At 41.1% G+C, this 19,070-nt stretch overlaps 1 protein-coding gene across 3 annotated transcripts in view; it reads right to left on the bottom strand.

Annotated features, from left to right (window-relative positions):
* The window catches only part of LOC311052010 (uncharacterized protein), a 60,472-nt gene that overhangs the window by 1,623 nt on the left and 39,779 nt on the right, over positions 1–19,070 (bottom strand). For 2 of the 3 annotated variants that reach the window (XM_084066764.1, XM_084066763.1), the window contains exons 2-7: positions 17,475–17,585; positions 15,797–15,867; positions 14,862–14,940; positions 13,483–13,695; positions 3,044–3,352; positions 2,321–2,413 (exon numbers count right to left, since the gene is read on the bottom strand). In XM_084066764.1, the coding sequence (XP_083922890.1) occupies positions 2,321–2,413; positions 3,044–3,352; positions 13,483–13,695; positions 14,862–14,940; positions 15,797–15,867; positions 17,475–17,585 (876 nt within the window). Of the gene's footprint in view, positions 1–2,320; positions 2,414–3,043; positions 3,353–6,252; positions 8,201–9,056; positions 9,158–13,482; positions 13,696–14,861; positions 14,941–15,796; positions 15,868–17,474; positions 17,586–19,070 lie in introns of those variants that run through there. The other variant, XM_084066765.1, reaches the window with a different exon arrangement.

Genomic DNA, 19,070 nt, shown 5'->3' with positions numbered 1-19,070 from the left:
TTAATCTAGATTAAAATGGCTCATTTGAAGTCTGCGGAAGGCATTCAAAATATGTGTGTTCTACCCAAAAAATGACCAGAAGTAAGTCCTTGCTTTTTCTTTCCTCCTTACGTTTCTCAGGCCAGGTGGCCCATTACACCATGAGCCCATCTCCCGTTTCCAAAATGCATCACAGACTGTTTGAAAAAGCTGTTTTGCTGTGATAATTGGTAATGAAATATCAAAATAATGTTCAATAAGATGTACTTGTGTTTAATAATTTGTTTTACTTTTTATTTATTAAGAACACAAATAATGTCACCAGTACAGTCACTCAGTACAGTAGCTATGTGACATGGCTTGATTCAATCAGTCCAATCTCTACTTCTCCTTCTTCCACCAGTCACTCAGGCAGACCAGCTTGTTCACATTGGCTGGTGACTAGGGCTAGGACAAAATTCGATATATCTCGATATTTATGCCAAATATTGCGATATCGATACTATATACGATATTACCGTTAAAATGTCATATTCTATATTCTAAGTGTTGCAACGTCAAATTATTTAAAAAAAACTGTCAATATCACTATTTAAGTGCTATTGGGTTCCCACACTTGTTATTTGATATTCTAAGTGTAGCAACATTGAAAACTAAGCATTCTTCATCTATAACAAGTCAGTATCACTCTTAACTTTAAGTATCCTATTTTTTTGGTTCACACTTTTTATTTGATATTCTAAGTGTAGCAACAATGAAAACTGAGCATTCTTATTCTTAAAAAAAAAAAAAGCAAGTCAGTGCATTCTTATTTTGAATTTCTCTGACCGAAAGTAAAACGGGACATACGCTCTTATTTTGAAGGCCAACCGTCCGGAATCAAGTGTTACTGTCCTTTGACTTGACGGACATTTGATTCTAAGTGAAAGACAAGTCGCGGAAAATCACTGAGTTCAATAAAACGAATGTCAATCCGACGAATGGACATAAACAGTCAAGCTTTTCATACAGAAGGCTTTAGGCAGCTTGTTACATTAAGGACATTCATTTTCAATGAGAGGTGAGCGAGTGCAGCTCCTCTAACTCTAAGCAGCAGGTAGGAGGAGCAGTCTTACACGCGCATGTATGCTCGTCACACAAACACATCGCTCGCGCGCGCACACACCCACACCCACACACACTTTCAACAAGTTGAAATCAACGCTACATGCAGAGTCCCCCCCCCGCTCGCGCGCGGACACACACACACACACACACACACACACACACACACACACACACACACACACACACACACACACACACACACACACACACACACACACACACACACACACACACACACACACAGTAAAGCTAATGTAATTGGCTCCCAGACCCAACTTTGAGAATAGATTAACAGCGGTAATTTTTTTATCGCACGATAAGAGTCCGCCGTTAACTTAGCCCGGTAACGGCGTTAACGGCCCGGCCTTAATATATATACACCTGAAATGTTTTACTGTTGGTCTAGTTATAGTCGACTGCATCTACAGTTGATTTAGTCGACTAACATGTACAGTATGTTGATGGTGCCTTGATGGCGTCGTAATGGCTGATCTTACACTTGGTTGCATGCTGAAAATAGCCTATCTATTTGTAGATCTGCTATTTTCACAGCACAACACCCGAGCGCTACCAAACATAAAATGACTTGTCTTTTAGTTCTACTGGATCTCTTCTCCACTAGTCCCTCACATGCATTTTAGTCTAGTTTTTATTTGCTGATGAAATTGTCAATATATTTAGTCTTAGTTTTAGTCATCGCAGCTTAGTTTTTATTTAGTTTAGAGGCGCTGTCAGAGGCGCTCTTTAATACTTTTCATTGGTTAACATTTTTATTTTTTACACAGACGTAAAGGGTGTTCAAAAGCGTTGATTTATGAAAAAAAAAGAAGCTGAAAATGGAGTTAGCTGGTTACTGCTGGACAGCGACGATATGTCTTCTAAATCCTAACAGTTTAAAAAGAAAAACGTATGTTACGTCAAGGACCACCGAAAATGATATTTATTTGGCCGCGAACCCCCATCTCAAAATATGTTGTTCCAGGAACCCCCCAGAAGCAAAGATTTGAGTTAATCTTTTTTTTTTCAAAAATAGCAGATCTACAAGCTCATAGCGCTATGAGCTTGTATCTGTATCTGTTATTTATGAATAGCCAAAGAAATCTAAAAATGACACGGATACTGTCCCGGTCTTAATGGGTTCATTTAACCCTCAGAGTTAAATTACCACTGAAGATTTTACAGTGTAGACTGGAGGTCCACGCTTCACATTTAGGTCGATTAACTTTGCGCTTACCGTGGGCAATTGGGTAGATTGAGTGGCTGGAGTTCCTCTCCTGCTGTTCAGGCCAGACCGGCTCCTCTTTACACACAGGAAGGCGCGGCAAGTCTAGGCAAAAAGATTACAACGGGAGAAAAACATGAAATGTTTGAACCGTACGTTTTTCCATGCAGTGTTTACGCCATGTTTTGCAGCTGTGGTAGTTGAAGGGAAACAATACTGCAGGTTCCACATCTGCCCTTGTTTTGGTCAGATTGACCTTAGTGAGAATCCATACCAATGTTATTCCAATTTAATAATTAATTTGTTTGCAGGTTCATTTAACCCATTAAAACCTGGAACTGTGTCATTTTTAGATTTGAGCTAAAAAGCATTATTTTACACTTTGGGCTATTCAAAAATAGCAGATATACAAGCTCGTAGCGCGGCACCGAGTGCCGCGCTACGAGCTTGTAGATCTGCTATTTTTGAAAAATCGTGAAAATGTGTGCAAATCTTTGAATATATATATTTTTAAAGCGAACATTTTTAACTCAAATCTTTGCTTCTGGGGGGTCCCTGGAACAACATATTTTGATGGGGGTCCGCGGTCAAATACATATAATTCTGGGGGTCCTTGACATGAAAAAGATTGAGCACCACTGATATAGAAACATACGTTTTTCAGAAAACTGTGGAGATTTAGGACACATGTAGAATCGGCTTCAGGTCTCAATGGGTTGTTAACTTAGCGCTTACCGTGGGCAATTGGGTAGATTGGGTGGCTGACATGGGGCTGGTCGTACCGGTTGGTCCTTGCGCAGCCGTCCCGGGTTCCGGGCCCCGGGCCCCGGCCTGGGCCAGTCTTCACCTGTCCCCCCACCACCTGTACCACCTCTGAGTCCCGTGCAAGTCGGGGCCGGCCCCGGCCTCGGCCCTTCACCACCTGTCCCACCACCTGCACCACCACCTGTCCCTTTCGGGGCCGGCCTCGGCTGGGCTTCACGTTCCAATCCGTAAGCAGGAAGGGACCCTTTGTTTCCTGTCTCTCTGTCTGGGTGTAACCGTCTGAATAAAAGGATGAAAATGACAAAGATAAATCTTTAAAAAAACACACAACTTTGCACGTATCTGATCATGTCAGCATATTGACATAGCATCATGACAACACACAAGCACCGGGTAGATCTCATCAATGTAGCAAAGCAACTAGAGTTGTTATATTTTGATTGCTTCAGTTGATGTTGCACTACTTTTTATACACCTACTGTACTATTAAGGGGGGTTCAGGGGGTCCCCAGCTAAATGATGGGTAGTTTGGAATCAAATCAACCTTTGTGGCTCTGTAACTGTTGTGAATATTATACAATGCTCTTTCCTCTACCTCACTTTTCTCTACCGAACTTCTCGTATGCAGTTTCACATCACTGACGTAATGAAAAAGTAATTGGCTTTCTTTATGTTAGGGGCGCAACCTGTCCTGGATGGAAGTGCCGAGGTGCAGTGCCTCTTAACCTTATTTCCTGTCCCTTTGACACACTAACATTTCGTGGTAAAACGCTAGCCTAGAACTGTTTACATGTTTGCAGAAATGACAGTTATCTACAAGATTCATCTACCAGCCTCCCTGTAAATCGGGGAGGCTATAGCGTCCTGTGCGGGAGGCCATATTGCACCCGTGGTGAAAGCCTGGTGCTGTTGCTCAACATCGGGTCCCTGTGAGCCACAGCACATCCTCCCATCAGCACATCTGTCTGACAATCCAGGATGTGGCAAAGGGGCCGTGCCGATGTCTTCGCTTATCTCATCTGATGCGCTTTTGCACTTCACTCATTTACACATATAGGCATAATTTATTTGTGTAATAGCTACACCCATACGAGACCGCCTCGGTGGGCTGTCCAACACTAATTCTGTCAGTGTATATATGTGACTGCTTGTCTTTCAATACATTAGAACATGTTGACTTGGACGCTTGTTTGAGACTCAATGTGTTAAAAAGGTTAAAAGATAAACCTTTCTTCACTATTTTACCAAACTGAACATGTGTCACTCGCCTTCTGTCTGATAGGAGAGTAATTGGAGGGCTTTGTAACTAGTCGTTTTAATGACAGGCAAAACATGTTTCATTAAATTTAAAAAAAAAGCAATACAATTCCGTTAAGAATGTATTGTTTAATCTTTCCACCAAACAATAGAAAAGTATCAATAGTGGTATTCATAAAGACTTACTCAATAGTATAATTATCAGTGAAAATGCTGTTTTGTTTGCTGCTTTTTTTTGGATAAAAAGCTAGACTTAATGCCCTGGATTTGAACGCAGGCCTCCTGAGCAAGTGAATGCTGCCTAGTTTTAACCGCTCAGCTAATAAAGCCTGCCTGCTTGCTCTGGGGAGAAGATGTCATTTTGACTTTCAGGTCAACATTCGTATCAAACTACAGTAGGAACAGGAAAACCGTGTCAAAGGTCGTATCCAACCTAGACACAGGATCTAAATGCATTTGGTCTCACTGCTATGTTAAAGGGTCTACACCATGAATTTTAACTTTTTCTTCATTTTTGTGTGTTTTTGGTCTCCCCCACCTCTCTTCTGTTCCAACAAATACCCGACTTCGAGCATGCAGGCTTTCATAGGCTATCTGTGGTTTTTATGTAAATTGGTCTGAAAACAGTCCGTCAGATTTGTTCCCCCACCCTACGTCACGTCTGGGAACAATTCCTCCCGTTTTTCAGTTATAACAACAAAAAAAAATCCCAAAAAAAATATATATATTTTTTTTCATTTTTTTTTTTTTTCATTTTTTTTCTTATTTATTTTTTTACTTTTTCCACACAGAACCAGGACATAACATGCATACAAACTGGCTCAATAGCGCCCCGTGCCAAACAGGACAATGTGGTATTGCAGGTGAAAGTGCTTTATAAGCCAGAGAGAAGTTAGTTGGAATGAGTATATCTGAGGCTTGATTTAGGCTCAAACCTTTTGAAAAACGTTTGAGGGACATAAACAATATGATATCAAATATTATTATTATTTTTTAAATTCATGGTGTAGCTCCTTTAATACAATATAACTTATGTATGCCCAATTGCATAAGTTATATTGTATTAACATACTCTACCAGATTGGACCAGATTCTACGTACAGATTGGACAAAATTACATTTCATTCACTAAAGAAAATGACATAACACAGCTTTTTCTCCGATATGTTTGGTAGAAATAAGTCAAGAGTCAAACTGCTATAGATATAGTGAAAATGTATTACAAAATATACACCATAATTCTCACACACACACAATCCAATAATGTACAGCACAACTAAAAAAAAAAGAGAAAACATCATCGCAAAACTGGTCAATACCTATTTTCAAGTCAACTTTTCTTCATATAAATGATTTGGTCCTCACTAATGCTCATTCTAAGACGACACCATTTCCTTCCACTCACTGTGTCTCAGAGCTAAACCATTAAGAAAACACAAGCTTCAACAGTGGAAAAACATTTATTCTGGTATCCTCATCAATTTGTTCTTGTTCTTACAAGCACTGTACATTAGGCTGACATAATAAATGGTAAATGCAGAACAGACAATTAATTACACTATTTGCATACCCTAACATGTAGTTACTGTTACTTGGATTGCAGTATAGCTTGTCACAATTGACAATAATAATATAAATAGATTTTTATCATTCATTATTTTATATCATACTACAGCGTCACATAAAAGCATCAAAAGTAGCAGATCTACAAGCACGAAAAGTTTCGTGCTTGTAGATCTGCTACTTTTGAATTTGACTCCTGAAAAGTAGTTTAAAAAAAAAACTTCAGGATTTAGAAGGCCTCAGGTCTCAATGGGTTAATCAGTCACCCTGATGAAGGCCGTGTGCCGCAACTCGTAGGTTTTATTTAATTTATTTTATTATTCAGTGGTTCTCAACTTTTTCTGGATAACTTGGGGCCCACTGGAAAATCTCAAAGGCGTTCACGGCCCACCCATCTCACCACTTAACAAGGCAGCTTATCCATCGATTGCCGTGTTAGGTGGTCAGAGGGGTGGGCCGCGGGCGTTTTCAATCAAATCGACTGTGTTCGTATACTTTAAGTTCCTATTCATCTGTATCGCAATGAAAACTATTTTTTCAAAGTTTTAAAAAGGACAAATACCGTAACATTTTTACCTGGTTGCCAAACCTGGTCTATATCTACACTCGCTAGTGGTCACTTTTTCCCCATTGGCTGGTCCTTTTGCGTGACCTTTTCCTCATTGGCTGGTCATTTAGCCAATGAGGGCTCAATGTCCTCTCAGAATATGGGATCTAAAGACGACCCGCAATACTGTGTTCGGCCACTGTATGTATCGGCGACCTGGTATAATATGACTGTGTCATTGTCTCCGCCAGGAGACTATGTTTTCGTTCTCGTCCTTCCGTGTGTCCACCAAGCTAACATTGGTCAAGCTTCACGTGACACGTGACAATATGTTGAAAGGGTGTGCTTTGATTGGCTAGCGAGACGCATGATGAAATAGAGACCAATAAATAGGTGTATCACTTCGAAAGACTATTTATGTCTTTGGAAGTGAGGTAAGACAGGATTAATCAGGAACCGGAGGAGTGTCAGACAGACTCAGACACGTGTCAGACGAGGCTCCCAGAAGAAACACATCTCCCCCGTTCAAGCTCTCAGCGAGTTCAAGGCCATGGACTCCTTCTAAAAAGAGCATCACGAAAACGCAAGCAAAACAAAACACGATGATGATGATGATGATGATGACAACAAAAATTAAAAGAAGTTTGAAAACTCCCTTTTTACTTTGTGTTAACCCGCCTCCATTTGCCCTGTGTGGGCTTGGTGACACCTCAGGAGGACTTGAGTACCTGCTAACTGCCACACTACGGCTCCCATGAACTCTCTAGACATGATGGTCAATGGGCAGGCCAGCACATGCCCAACGCTATTTTTTTTACTTTCCCTTTTTACTACTGGCGGAGACCTGTGCTCCGAGGAGCACATTTTCTAGTATTTCTCTTGTTTTTATGTTATATTATTAAAATTGTAGTGTTTTACTAATTATTTTTAACAATATATCCTTTCACTTATTTTCCATAAGCGGCTCTCATTTTTCCTTTTCGCTTGTCGCGAACTGCTTTTTGCTTCTGGCTCACGTCCGCCCTCCACTGGTCCAACGGCACGCCGGTCTTTTCAGGACAGTATCTGTAGCCGCCAGTATGAACGTGGCCGTTTTCCCTCTTTGCTGGCAGCGTGCACTTCTTGCATATGGGGATAGGAGCGGGTTTGACCGCACGGTTCTGTGGGAGCACATAATAATATGTGGACGTAGGAAAGGCATCAGAGGTGTGTGGAGGGAACCATCTGGAGGGAACCATCTGAGTCACCATGGCTTGGCTGACTGTGACCCCCACGGAAGATATGCCGAACCCTTGCAGATGAACGCTACATTCCTGCGTCCGCATCCACTCCCCGTGCCAGTCGACGAACGTCGCCTGATCGACGTTAAACAGCGCCAGGTTAGAGCCCTCCATGATCACGCTGTTGCTCACGAGCAGCTGCCTGATCTTGTTGTAGTCCCGGAGGACGGGCATCCATTTGAGCGTGTAGCTGCCGCGGTGTTTGAGGCACTTGTGGATGTCGCAGAGCTTGGCGAGGACGGACGCCACCAGGCGACCGCAGTTCGGCCACCGGCCTCCCGATTTGCACGCCAGAGGCGAGAAGGACACTCGGATCTGGTCGTACGGCAGGAGGTTCAGCCACAGGGCTATGATGCCGCAGGACTGCTTGTAGTTCAGCGTTCGGCTCGTTTCGGTCCTCAGCCCCACCAGGCGGTCTGCCAGGCAGTCCACTCGCTCCATCCCCGGGACCATGCTCACGTCCACGTCCACGTCCACATCCTGGTGGGAAATATGCACAATATAACACAATGCCAACAAAACAAAGCAAATATGTCACCTCTGTCAAAGCTAGGGCTGGGCAATTAACCGAAAGTATTTCGAAAACCGATATTTAGAATAAGTTACCGACTTAATTTCTCTCATGTAGATGAATTGATTAAATCAAGAATATATGCATTATACGTCAATAAATCGATAGACAAAAATCGAATAGATTTTTCATAATAGACTAATCAATTAGTCAGATTAACAGCTCAACCCTATATTATACCGGTGGCATACAAAATAGCAAAAATAGCTGATCAACAAGCTCATAGATCTGCTATGTTCACCATTTTGTGAGGTTTCTATTATTATTATTATATATTTTTTTACAATAATTGTTCATTAACCCATTAAGACCTGGAACGCATCTGTGTCACTTTTTGATTTGAGCTATAAAAAAAAAAGAAGCATTATTTTACACTTTGGGCTCTTCAAAAATAGCAGATATACAAGCTCATAGCGTGGCACAGAGTGCCTATGAGCGCTATGAGCTTGTAGATCTGCATTTTTTTGAAAAATCGTGAAAATATGTGCAAATCTTTGAATATATTCTTTTAAAGCGAACATTTGTAACTCAAATCTTTGCTTCTAGGGGTCCCTGGAACAAAATATTTGGAGATGGGGGTCCGAGGCCAAATACATTTTTTTTTCAGAAAACTGTTGGGATTTAGAAGACATTTGTAGAATCGGCTTCAGGTCTTAATGGGTTCATTGTAAATCGAGCTAAAAGTTTGAAATAACGGTGATATAGATTTGAAGTCACATTGCCCAGCCCTATAGTCACAGTGTAAGCGCTCTCATAATGACTTACCATCCGTTGCAGAGGTTCTGCTGGGGTCATGTCAGTTGGCCAATGGGCAGCAGCAGCGGTGGTAGTAGTGTTGGAGACAGTGTCTGCGAGCGTGGAGACAGCTGATGGCCCAGAGGAAACATTCAATGGGATTTCTTTGGAATGGAAAAATGTTGCTTTTATGACCCCCAGGGGGCGTGGCTTTGAACACAAGGACTTTGGTACACTTAGTAGCAGTGTTGATTTCGTCGACTAAAACTATGTCGAAAAATTATGTGTTTTTTTTTCACTGATGAAAACTACATAAAAACTAAATAAAAACTAAGCTACGATGACTACAAACTAAGACTAAATATATTGACAATTTCGTCAACAAATAAAAACTAAATTAAATGTTAGAGAGAGACTAGTGGAGAAGAGATCAAGTAGAACTAAAAGACAAGTCATTTTATGTTTGGTTGCGCTCGGGTGTTGCGCTCTGAAAATAGCAGAGCTTGTAGATCGGCTATTTTCACCATGCAACCGAGTGTAAAATCAGCCGTTACGACGCCATCAATGCACCGCCAACATACATTATAGTCGACTAAATCAACTGTAGATTTAGTCGACTATAATCTTATATTTAGTCGACTAAAACTAGACAAAAACTAAAACATTTCAGATGACTAAAATATGACTAAAACTTAATGGAATTTTATTCAAAAGACTATGACTAAAACTACATAAAAAAATTCTGTCAAAATCAACACTGCTTAGTAGTATTTTTCAAACTTTTTCCGTGCCAAGGACCCCCAAATTGATATACATTTGGCCGTAGACCCCCCCCAGAAGAGAAGATTATTTTGTTAAAAAAAAAAAGATTATTCAACATTTTTCACGATACTTTTTGTTCCAAAAATAGCCGACGTATAAATGGATAAAGTGATTGTGACGCTGTATTATTAACACATTTTGCTGGGGACCACCTGGAATCCACCCCAAGGACCCTGGGTGTCCCCCAAACCCTACTTTGAGAACCAATGCTCAGACCTTCCTGACATTTCAACGGGGTATAGTATAGGGTATATGATGGTATTTGTGTAAAATAACACAAATGGACGTAAAAGCATGACATTGCCTAGCCCAGTGGTTCTGAACCTTTTCAGGCTGCGACCCCCCAAAAGAATCACATGTGAACTGGGGACCCGCCCCCCACCCTGACATACACTTGGAATTGTAGGAGTTGAGTTCCACAGATACATATTGTGAAAATAGCAGACCTGTAAGCTTGTAGATCAGCTATTTTCACAATGTTCTTATATTATTTGGCAATTTGGCCAATGTTTGACCAGGTTTATATTATAGTTTGTTGATTACTTTTGATGCAGTGATGGTCTTTTTAAATTTCATTTATTTTTTTCTTGGGCATTAAAAAAAGTGACTTAAAAGTCCTTAAATTGTGCCCCCAAAAATAATGTGGGGACTAGTGGGGACCCACAGGTTGAGAACCACTGGCCTAGCCTACAAGGCTGTGTGTCTAAATGGGCAATTAGGCTACTTGAAACAATTCTTCCTGGGTTCAAATACTTATAGAATAATGAACAGTGCCGTTCTTCCAAACATTCATCTTCAGCTCGCTGGAGGACGTGATGACACTCTACGCTGTGTGGCAGATGCCAACACATCAGTGGGCCAACTGAGATTGTATTCTTTTTTTTACCTTTATTTACCCAGGATAGGTATGGTGAGATCTGAGATGTCTTTTTCAGCAACGCAGTGCTTCACAGTCACACATGAACATGTTGGGAGAATACCAACACAATTCGGAACAATTCTGTTCCGATAGAGTTGCCGCCGATACAGCATACCTAAAATGCTGGTATCGGTAAGTATGCCAGTCTATGCCATTCCAATACCATGTAATGTATGACATGATGAGATTTCATTTACAGTAATAGTTTTTTTTAATTGATGTTGCACTACTGTTTTATCCTCTTACTTTACAATGCTACTACTTTAATTGAAATAAATGACCTCCAAAATTTGTCCGGGGTTGGTCAACACACGAACACTCCACTTCCCCCGAAACTTGCCACAGACTGTTGATCAGTGCTCTGGCTATTATTTAGGCTTCTTTCCCCGCCTTCAATGTAATTACATATTGTACGGTTAATATAAAACTACATTTCCTACTACATCTTAACATTGTAGCCACAGCAGCTTTCCTTCTTATGGCCGCAGCAACTTTATCTTTGATCGGGCCTACATGTGAGGGCCGCGAAGCGGCCCAAACCTCTAGTTTACATTATTATTTTACAAACTTGTAACTGCACTTTAGCAATTATTAATGTATTTATTTATTTATTCCTTTTTATGTATTTCAAGGACCCCCATAACTCTGAGAGTGTACACATACACTCTCAGAGTTACAGACCTGTAGGGGTCCATTTGGAACGACCTTGAGGGTCCCTGGACCCCACTTTGAGAACCACTGTTGTTTTTCAATTACACACCGGTATCGGATTGGTACTCTGTATTCAAAGCTGTGAGTGTCAGAATCGGTATCGGGAGGGAAAAAATGGTATCGGTACATCTCTACTAAATCCACCACCGTCTCAACATTGAGAGGTTGTGGCTTTGGAATCACTCACGGCGTTGGCAGACTGGCAGTTGAATGAAATCATGTGATGATCAGCATTTCTATAGCAACCTTCATCCAAAGCACATTTACACATTACATTCACCCATCATCTGCGCGAGCGCGCACGCACGCGCGCGCGCGCGCGCACGCACGCACGCACGCACGCACACACACACACACACACACACACACACACACACACACACACACACACACACACACACACACACACACACACACACACACACACACACACACACACACACACACACACACACACACACACACACACACACACAGAGGTTACACATGTAACCTCTGCTCTGAGGGCAGTCAGGGCCAGGGATGGTGAGCTATTTGGATGTGCGTCCACAGTTTCCTGAGCTGCACAGCATAAATCTAGAACATTTGGAGGTTGCGTGGCGCTTTCAGACAGTAATTTATTCAACATGTCTATGTGCAATTAACTTAAGAGCTTTTCAATGAAACGATGCAATACGGTGAATATAAGGTTAATGATTATGATTTAGTCATGTACACTACAGTATATTGATCATGGCTAACAACAAACATTTAATTACAACACGTTATGTAGCTAACTTGATAATCCTACTTTGTGAAACACATTTATTCCTTAAATGGTTTTCAATCTGTCATCAGGCTTGTGGTTCATAAACTGCTAAAATGTACAGCAATGAAATATCGTGCACACACGCACACGCACACACACACACACACAATTATAAGTAGCAAGTGCCGTAGATTGGAGAATTATACCATTGCCCTGCATAACCATGCTTGTGTTGTACTAAAAAAATAGGACTCCTTTAACTGTTTGCTTGATGAGGTTCAAATAATCTGTAATATTGTAATTAACTGGGTTAGCACCCTCCCCTGCAGTCCATCACATGTGTGTTTGAAACTTTAACTTTCAATAATTTAACTTTGATTTCAAAATGGAGGTCAGATGGAGCTGAAACATGCCCAGATATGGAGACGACTGACGTGACAAATACACGACTGATGTCACAGACTGGCCTCATGATGACATCATGGATGCCACACTGTCATTAGACCCCATCTTGGTAGTTTAGAATTAGTACACAAGGGCACGGTCCCACCGCCCTTGTATTTTACCTATGGGGCGGAATCTGCCAATGCTTTGTCAATGCAAATGCGTGGATTCACGCTCTTGCGCATCTTTCCGCTTGTCGCGGCGCGCATCTTGCACGTGTGCGCTCTAGACCAGTTCTAAACCCCTTTTCATGTCAAGGACCCCCAAATTGACACTTATTAGCCTGCGGACCACCCATTTGAAAAGATATACCAGGGACCCCCATAAGAGAAGATTGTTACGGCTCTAGCAGTGATTCTCAATCATTTTAATTTCAAGGACCGCCATGTATTAGGGCTACGGACCCCCATCTAATGGCATTTCTATCTCTGGGACCCTAATTTATATTGTAAAATCAATGTTAATGTAACTCAGAGAGTGTACAAATGGAACCAAATGGACCCTAACGGGTCCATTTGGTTCCATTTGTACACTCTCTGAGTTACAGGCACATAAGACCCTTATGATAAGGGTCCATTTGGTTCCTAAATATCTATCATTTAGCTGGGGACCACCTGGAACCCCCTCAAGGATCACAGGTGGTCCCCGGACCACTGGTTGAGAGCCAAACCGAGTTCCGGTTTCTACACAAAAAAGGAGGTGGTGCCCCAAAAGGCAAAAACAAAGAAAAAACAATATTCCTCCTTTTTTTACCGAATGGATGGGTTCCCAGATTGCTAATGAAGTGATTGGGTTGTTTTCTTTTTTTTAACCTGAGAGTGTGTTGAGCTGAGGCTTCCACTCGAGAGTGTCAAACTGAGGCTTCTGATCGAGAGCGTCGAGCTGAGGCTTCCTGTCTGGTAATGTTGATGTGTCAGCCATCTCTGGTATTATGAGAACCTCCTCCTCCTCCTCTTTGATCTCTGGAAGCTCTGGTTCCTTCTGGACCGCACTGGGGCTCCCATCCTGCACTTCTGAAGAAACGTCTACACACACACACACACACACACACAGGAAAGGAGTAGGAGACGTGCAAAGAGGAGAGAGAGGAAGTAAAGTCAGCTAGGGATGGGGCGACATGAAGATTACATGTCACAATTATTGTGGCAAAAATAATGCTTAACCTTTTAAGACCGGGAACACATCTGTGTGTCATTTTAAGATTTCTTTGGCTATTCAAAAATAGCAGATATACAAGCTCATAGCGTGGCACCGAGTGCCGCGCTATGAGCTTGTAGATCTGCTATTTTTGTGAAGATTTGAGCAAATCTTTGAATATATTTACTCCTGGGGGTCCTTGGAACAAAAAATTTTGAGATGGGGGTCCACGGCCAAATACATACCATTTTTGAGAACCACTGATATTGTAGCAACATACGAACATACGCGCGGTGAGCTTGTAGATGGGCTATTTTTGGCAAAATCGATTTGTGTAGAGTCTAAAGTGCCAAATGCGCTCTTTACAGGTCAGATGCCGGCCAAATGCCGTTTTATCAATTATAGAGGGTTTAAGTGGTGCTGAATTTGCAGCTCAACAAACGCTAAGTCATCCTAGTTTTTATATTTTCACGGTAAATTTAAATCACAGCAATACGATTATTGTGAGCGATAACAGCGATAATCGTCCCATCCCCAATTGCCACAGAGCAACTCAAAGTGGATTCTGATTGGATTTGTCCTACGTTGTTTTCCAACGATCGCCAGCATTTTTTACAGCATCACTTCCAGGCTATGTATACTAAAGAAGCTTCACCGTTCAGAACCACTGGCAACACGTTTAAAACGCATATACTGTACACATTATGTTTGTCTTTATTAAAATTGCAATATGGGTGTCACAGACGTTTGTGACGCCCACAATTCAAAGTGACATTCCGTGACGATTTGATTGGCCGAACGGGTCAGAATGTGGTCACACAAGCGTGACATTCGTATTTGATTGGCCAAGCTTTGCATGACATAGTGTTCTGACCAGTGCTACTGGATTTTCTGGCCGCAAAGCGGCATGGAAATCTTGATGTGACGGCCACGTAGTGGCCTGTATCTACACACATTATAATCATTTCACATGTCATCATTTGATGATGAACGTCAACTGACCAAAACCTCAGCACTATTCTGAGGTTGGTACTACAGAAGAGGTCGTTTTTACCTGACACAGTGTCGCCTCTGGACTTCACATCTGCTAATCTTAACGTTGACCATCCAGTCTCCCCCTGTCCCTCTTCAACCTGCGGAGGCAAGGCAGCTTTTATTTGTATATACAGCACATTTCAACAACGTGCTTTATTACACAGAACATCAAGCAAAGGAAACACAATGACATTAGGATGCATAACATTAAAGATGTAAAACAAAGAACAGATACAGTTACGGTGCAAAAGAAAAGGAAAAAGTGACTCAATCAAAGGCAGCGGCAATTCCGGCAAACAGAAAGGTTGTGTTTTAATCCATCAAGACCGGGAACGCATCAGTGTCATTTTAAGATTTCTTTGGCAATTCAAAAAATAGCAGATCTACAAGCTCATAGCGTGCTACGAGCTTGTAGATCTGCTTCTTTTTTTTTAATTGCGAAAAAAAATGTGCAAATCTTTGAATATATTTTTCAAAGCACATTTGTAACTCAAATCTTTTCTTCTAGGGCGTCCCTGGAACAACATTTTGAGATGGGGGTCCGCGACCAAATACAAATAATTTAATTTTGGTGGTCCTTGACATGAAAAAAGTTTGAGAACCACTGATTATGGCAACATAGGTTTTCTTCAATAAAACTGTTTAGGATTTAGAACGAAGACATTCATAGAATTCCCCAGAAGCAAAGATTTGCGTTAAAATTGTTAGCTTAAAAAAAATATATATATATATATAATATATAAAAAAAAAATATATAAATATATATATATATATATATATATATATATATATATATATATATATATATATATATATATTCGAAGATTTGCCCACATTTTCACGATTCTTCAAAAATAGCAGACCTACAAGCTCATGCTATTTTTGAATAGCCAAAGAAATCTAAAAGTGACACAGATACTTTCCCGGTTAAAATGAATAAGAGTGGCAGCAGACCTTCAGTGGAGACGGTGGTTCCTCCATGTTCCTCCATGAGAGACTCCTCTCCACATGTTCCAAGGAATTCTCTTTACACCCAGGAGGAGGCAGTGGGAAATGTAGGAGGAGGACAAAAAAGGTAAGGGTGATGTCTAATGGCTCTTTTTCGACTATGAAGAGTAACCCAGAACCTTCCCATAAGCTGAAACTTTCCAGAACCCATGAACTTTTTATAAATCATAACATCCCATCGCAACTCGATGCGTTGTGGCCTTTGTAGGTCGGCTATTTGAAAATGTTCTTGTAGATGAAGAAGAAAAAGTGAAATAAGGGTTCTCAGAAATCAGGTACAACCTCAGGTTTCTAAAGTGTCCACAGCCCTCCTCTGACACACAGTAAGTGCACAGACGGAAATGATTCTTATAAGGAGCATTATAGAGCACCGAAGTCTGACGTAATTTACATATCCTACCTGGGGCGTGATCCCCCCCCCCCCGTTCTGAATGCCCATAGACGTGTTTAATATCGTGTCAAATAAGAACTGTGTTCCAAAATGATCCCGGCGGTTTGACTCTTATGGATATGAAGCATCAACTGACGGTGAAAAAAATATAATGTTACTTCCGACGAATTAGTTACATTTTTGCCAGAAACAGACTGTATCAAATATGAGTGACTGACTATCATAAACGATACAGAGCCTCCTCCCTGATAATATCGCAGAGACAGTTTGTTTATTTTTGGACCACAATTCTTATATGAGACGATTCTAAGATGACCTAATGTTATTCTCCATAGAGAAATGACTTTACGAACCAGGGGATGGACGAGTGACGTCAGGACTTCTGTACTCTATAGAGGACCAATTATATGAAGACAGGTTGAAAATGGGTGATGTGGTCCTTAAAGGAGAATTCTTCACGCTATGGACCATGGCTGGATTGAGATAACATTACCTTTAAAATGCCTTTTTTATATATCATTGCTCCAACCTTTTTTCTTTAATTAATGCGCTATACTTGACAGCGTCACACACAAGCATTAAAAGTAGCAGATCTACAAGCTCGAAAGGCTCGTCGATCTGCTAAGTTTTTTTATTTGAATCCTAAATCCTATCTAACAGTTTCCATCCTATCCTCCTCTTTACCAAGGAACTTAAATGAGAAAGGAAGAGGAGCGCTCGACGCCAGGGATGAAATGCATTGCAGTGAATGAGCGCCAGTTGGACCCGCTTAGGAACAAACACTATTTCTGAACTATCGCAGCCTTTGTCAGTTAATCGGTTCAGGAATATAAAAGACACATCGCAGGTTGTTTTATGATCACTGGATTTTCAATGTGCACACTACGTCATTTTATTGAGGCAGCATCTAAACAGCTCACGGTATTGTTTCTGGCTCGGTAGTATCGTAAGATTTGGTTTTGTCAGGCTGCCAAAGATGGACAGCCTCGCGATAAACAGCACAGTCAGAAACGTACTCTGTACTTTTTAGATTTACACCGTGTCCACATCGAAAAGCAACAGCAGAAAACAATATGTGATAACATGTCTCCTTTTCACAAAGGTTTCAGTCGCTCAGAAATAAGTGTGTGTTCATAAGCTTCCATCAAACTCCTGGCTACAGTTTGCCACCCAGTGTGACGAATCTGCAGGCTGGAATTGCTGGAATCATAAAATAAGTTCCTTGCTCCTTACCTAACGCAGAGGATCCTGGGAAATCTTCTTCATCATCGTGATCATCATCATCATCATCATCATTTTCCTCTTCAAACATTTTGACGATCCGTTGTCTCTGTTCTGGGATGTCTGCGGGTATCAGGAAGGTAAATATGAGTAGGGGTGCAGCAGCACCATAGACATATAAAGGTAGACGCCTCCTCCGGCTCTGAGGCGTCTTTATCTCGGGGGCCATTTTGGAAAAGGCAAAAATGCCCCCCGAGATAAAGCAGGGACCCCCAAGTTTATATATTGTATACAATATTTATTTTTTCATAGATTTCATAGGCAGCTTCATAGACTTGTTTCACAGCACTATCACGTTGGATTCATGTTAATGTGTATTTACAGACATTTCACCATGCACTTAAACAACACTTAGTAAACCTGACCTTTCACTCTGTACTTAGCCTGCTCTTTTCCCCCCCTATACTAAAGCCAAAACACCTCCAGCGAGGCCGGTCAGAGCCAAGGTCTCAACCTACGAGCGAGGCTCCGCATGGCCAGATGTCATCGTCAGAGCTGATAACAACTTACTTTGTGTATAACTGTTGTGATCATTGACTGTTTAGGCAGAGATATATTGTTGCTGTACGGTGCCTCGTGGATTGATTCTCTCTCTTAATACAATGTCAACCTTTTAATTTGAGAACCGGCCTGTGTCTGTCTATGATTTCGTCTCATCCTTTTTACACTGGGTTTTTCAGCTGTTTGACTACAAATAGTTTTAATTAACATAGTAGAGCAGGATTTACGACCCTTATCAGCTGCTCCTTTATCAACTTTATCAAAGACATACAACCCCACATATACCCCACCCTCCCCGGTTCCCTCACAGAAAATAAAAACAACATTAAAATAACACTTATAAATGGGGGAAAAAATAAATAAAAATAAAGGGAGCAGTAAATAATTTGAAGTTGTAATTGGAAATAAAAGTACTTTTACTTTAGATACTCTTAAGTATATTTTGATGCCAATACTTAGCAGTGGCAGCCATTTTCTGGTTCCACTCAAAAATAGTCCATGCATTGTTCCCATAGAGATTTCCAAAAATATTGATATAAATTATTTTAAGCCTAGAATCAAGCCATCCAGGGTCCTGGTGAATCATGACCATAAAACATTTGATTCAGTGATTATTATTGTTTTAATATTTAATGATATCTTTTTTCACAGAATCAAATGTTTTATGGTAATGATTTTCTGTATGGGAAAAATGCATTGGCTTTATTTCCCCCAGTGGAACCAGACAATGAATGGCCGCCCCTGCTATGCCCTATTGATACTTTTACTTAAGTAAAGTATCTGAGTACTTCTTCCACCAATGATGAAATCATAGCCCTCTAGGGCAGTGGTTCTCAAACTTTTCAGGCTGTGACCCCCCCCCCCCCCCCCCCAAATAATCATATTTGAAATGGGGACCCCCAACCCTGACAAGCCCTTGGAATGTAGGAGTTGAGGCATTACATTCTCTGTTCCACAGATAAATATAGTGAAAATAGCCGATCTACAAGCTAACAACGCCTCGCTTTGCGAGTCGCTGTGAGCTTGTAGATCGGCTATTTCACAATT

The sequence above is a fragment of the Gymnoscopelus microlampas genome, assembly GCF_963454915.1.
Source record: "Gymnoscopelus microlampas genome assembly, chromosome: 9".
Lineage (NCBI taxonomy): Eukaryota > Metazoa > Chordata > Actinopteri > Myctophiformes > Myctophidae > Gymnoscopelus > Gymnoscopelus microlampas.
This window is presented reverse-complemented; position numbering and strand designations above follow the sequence as displayed.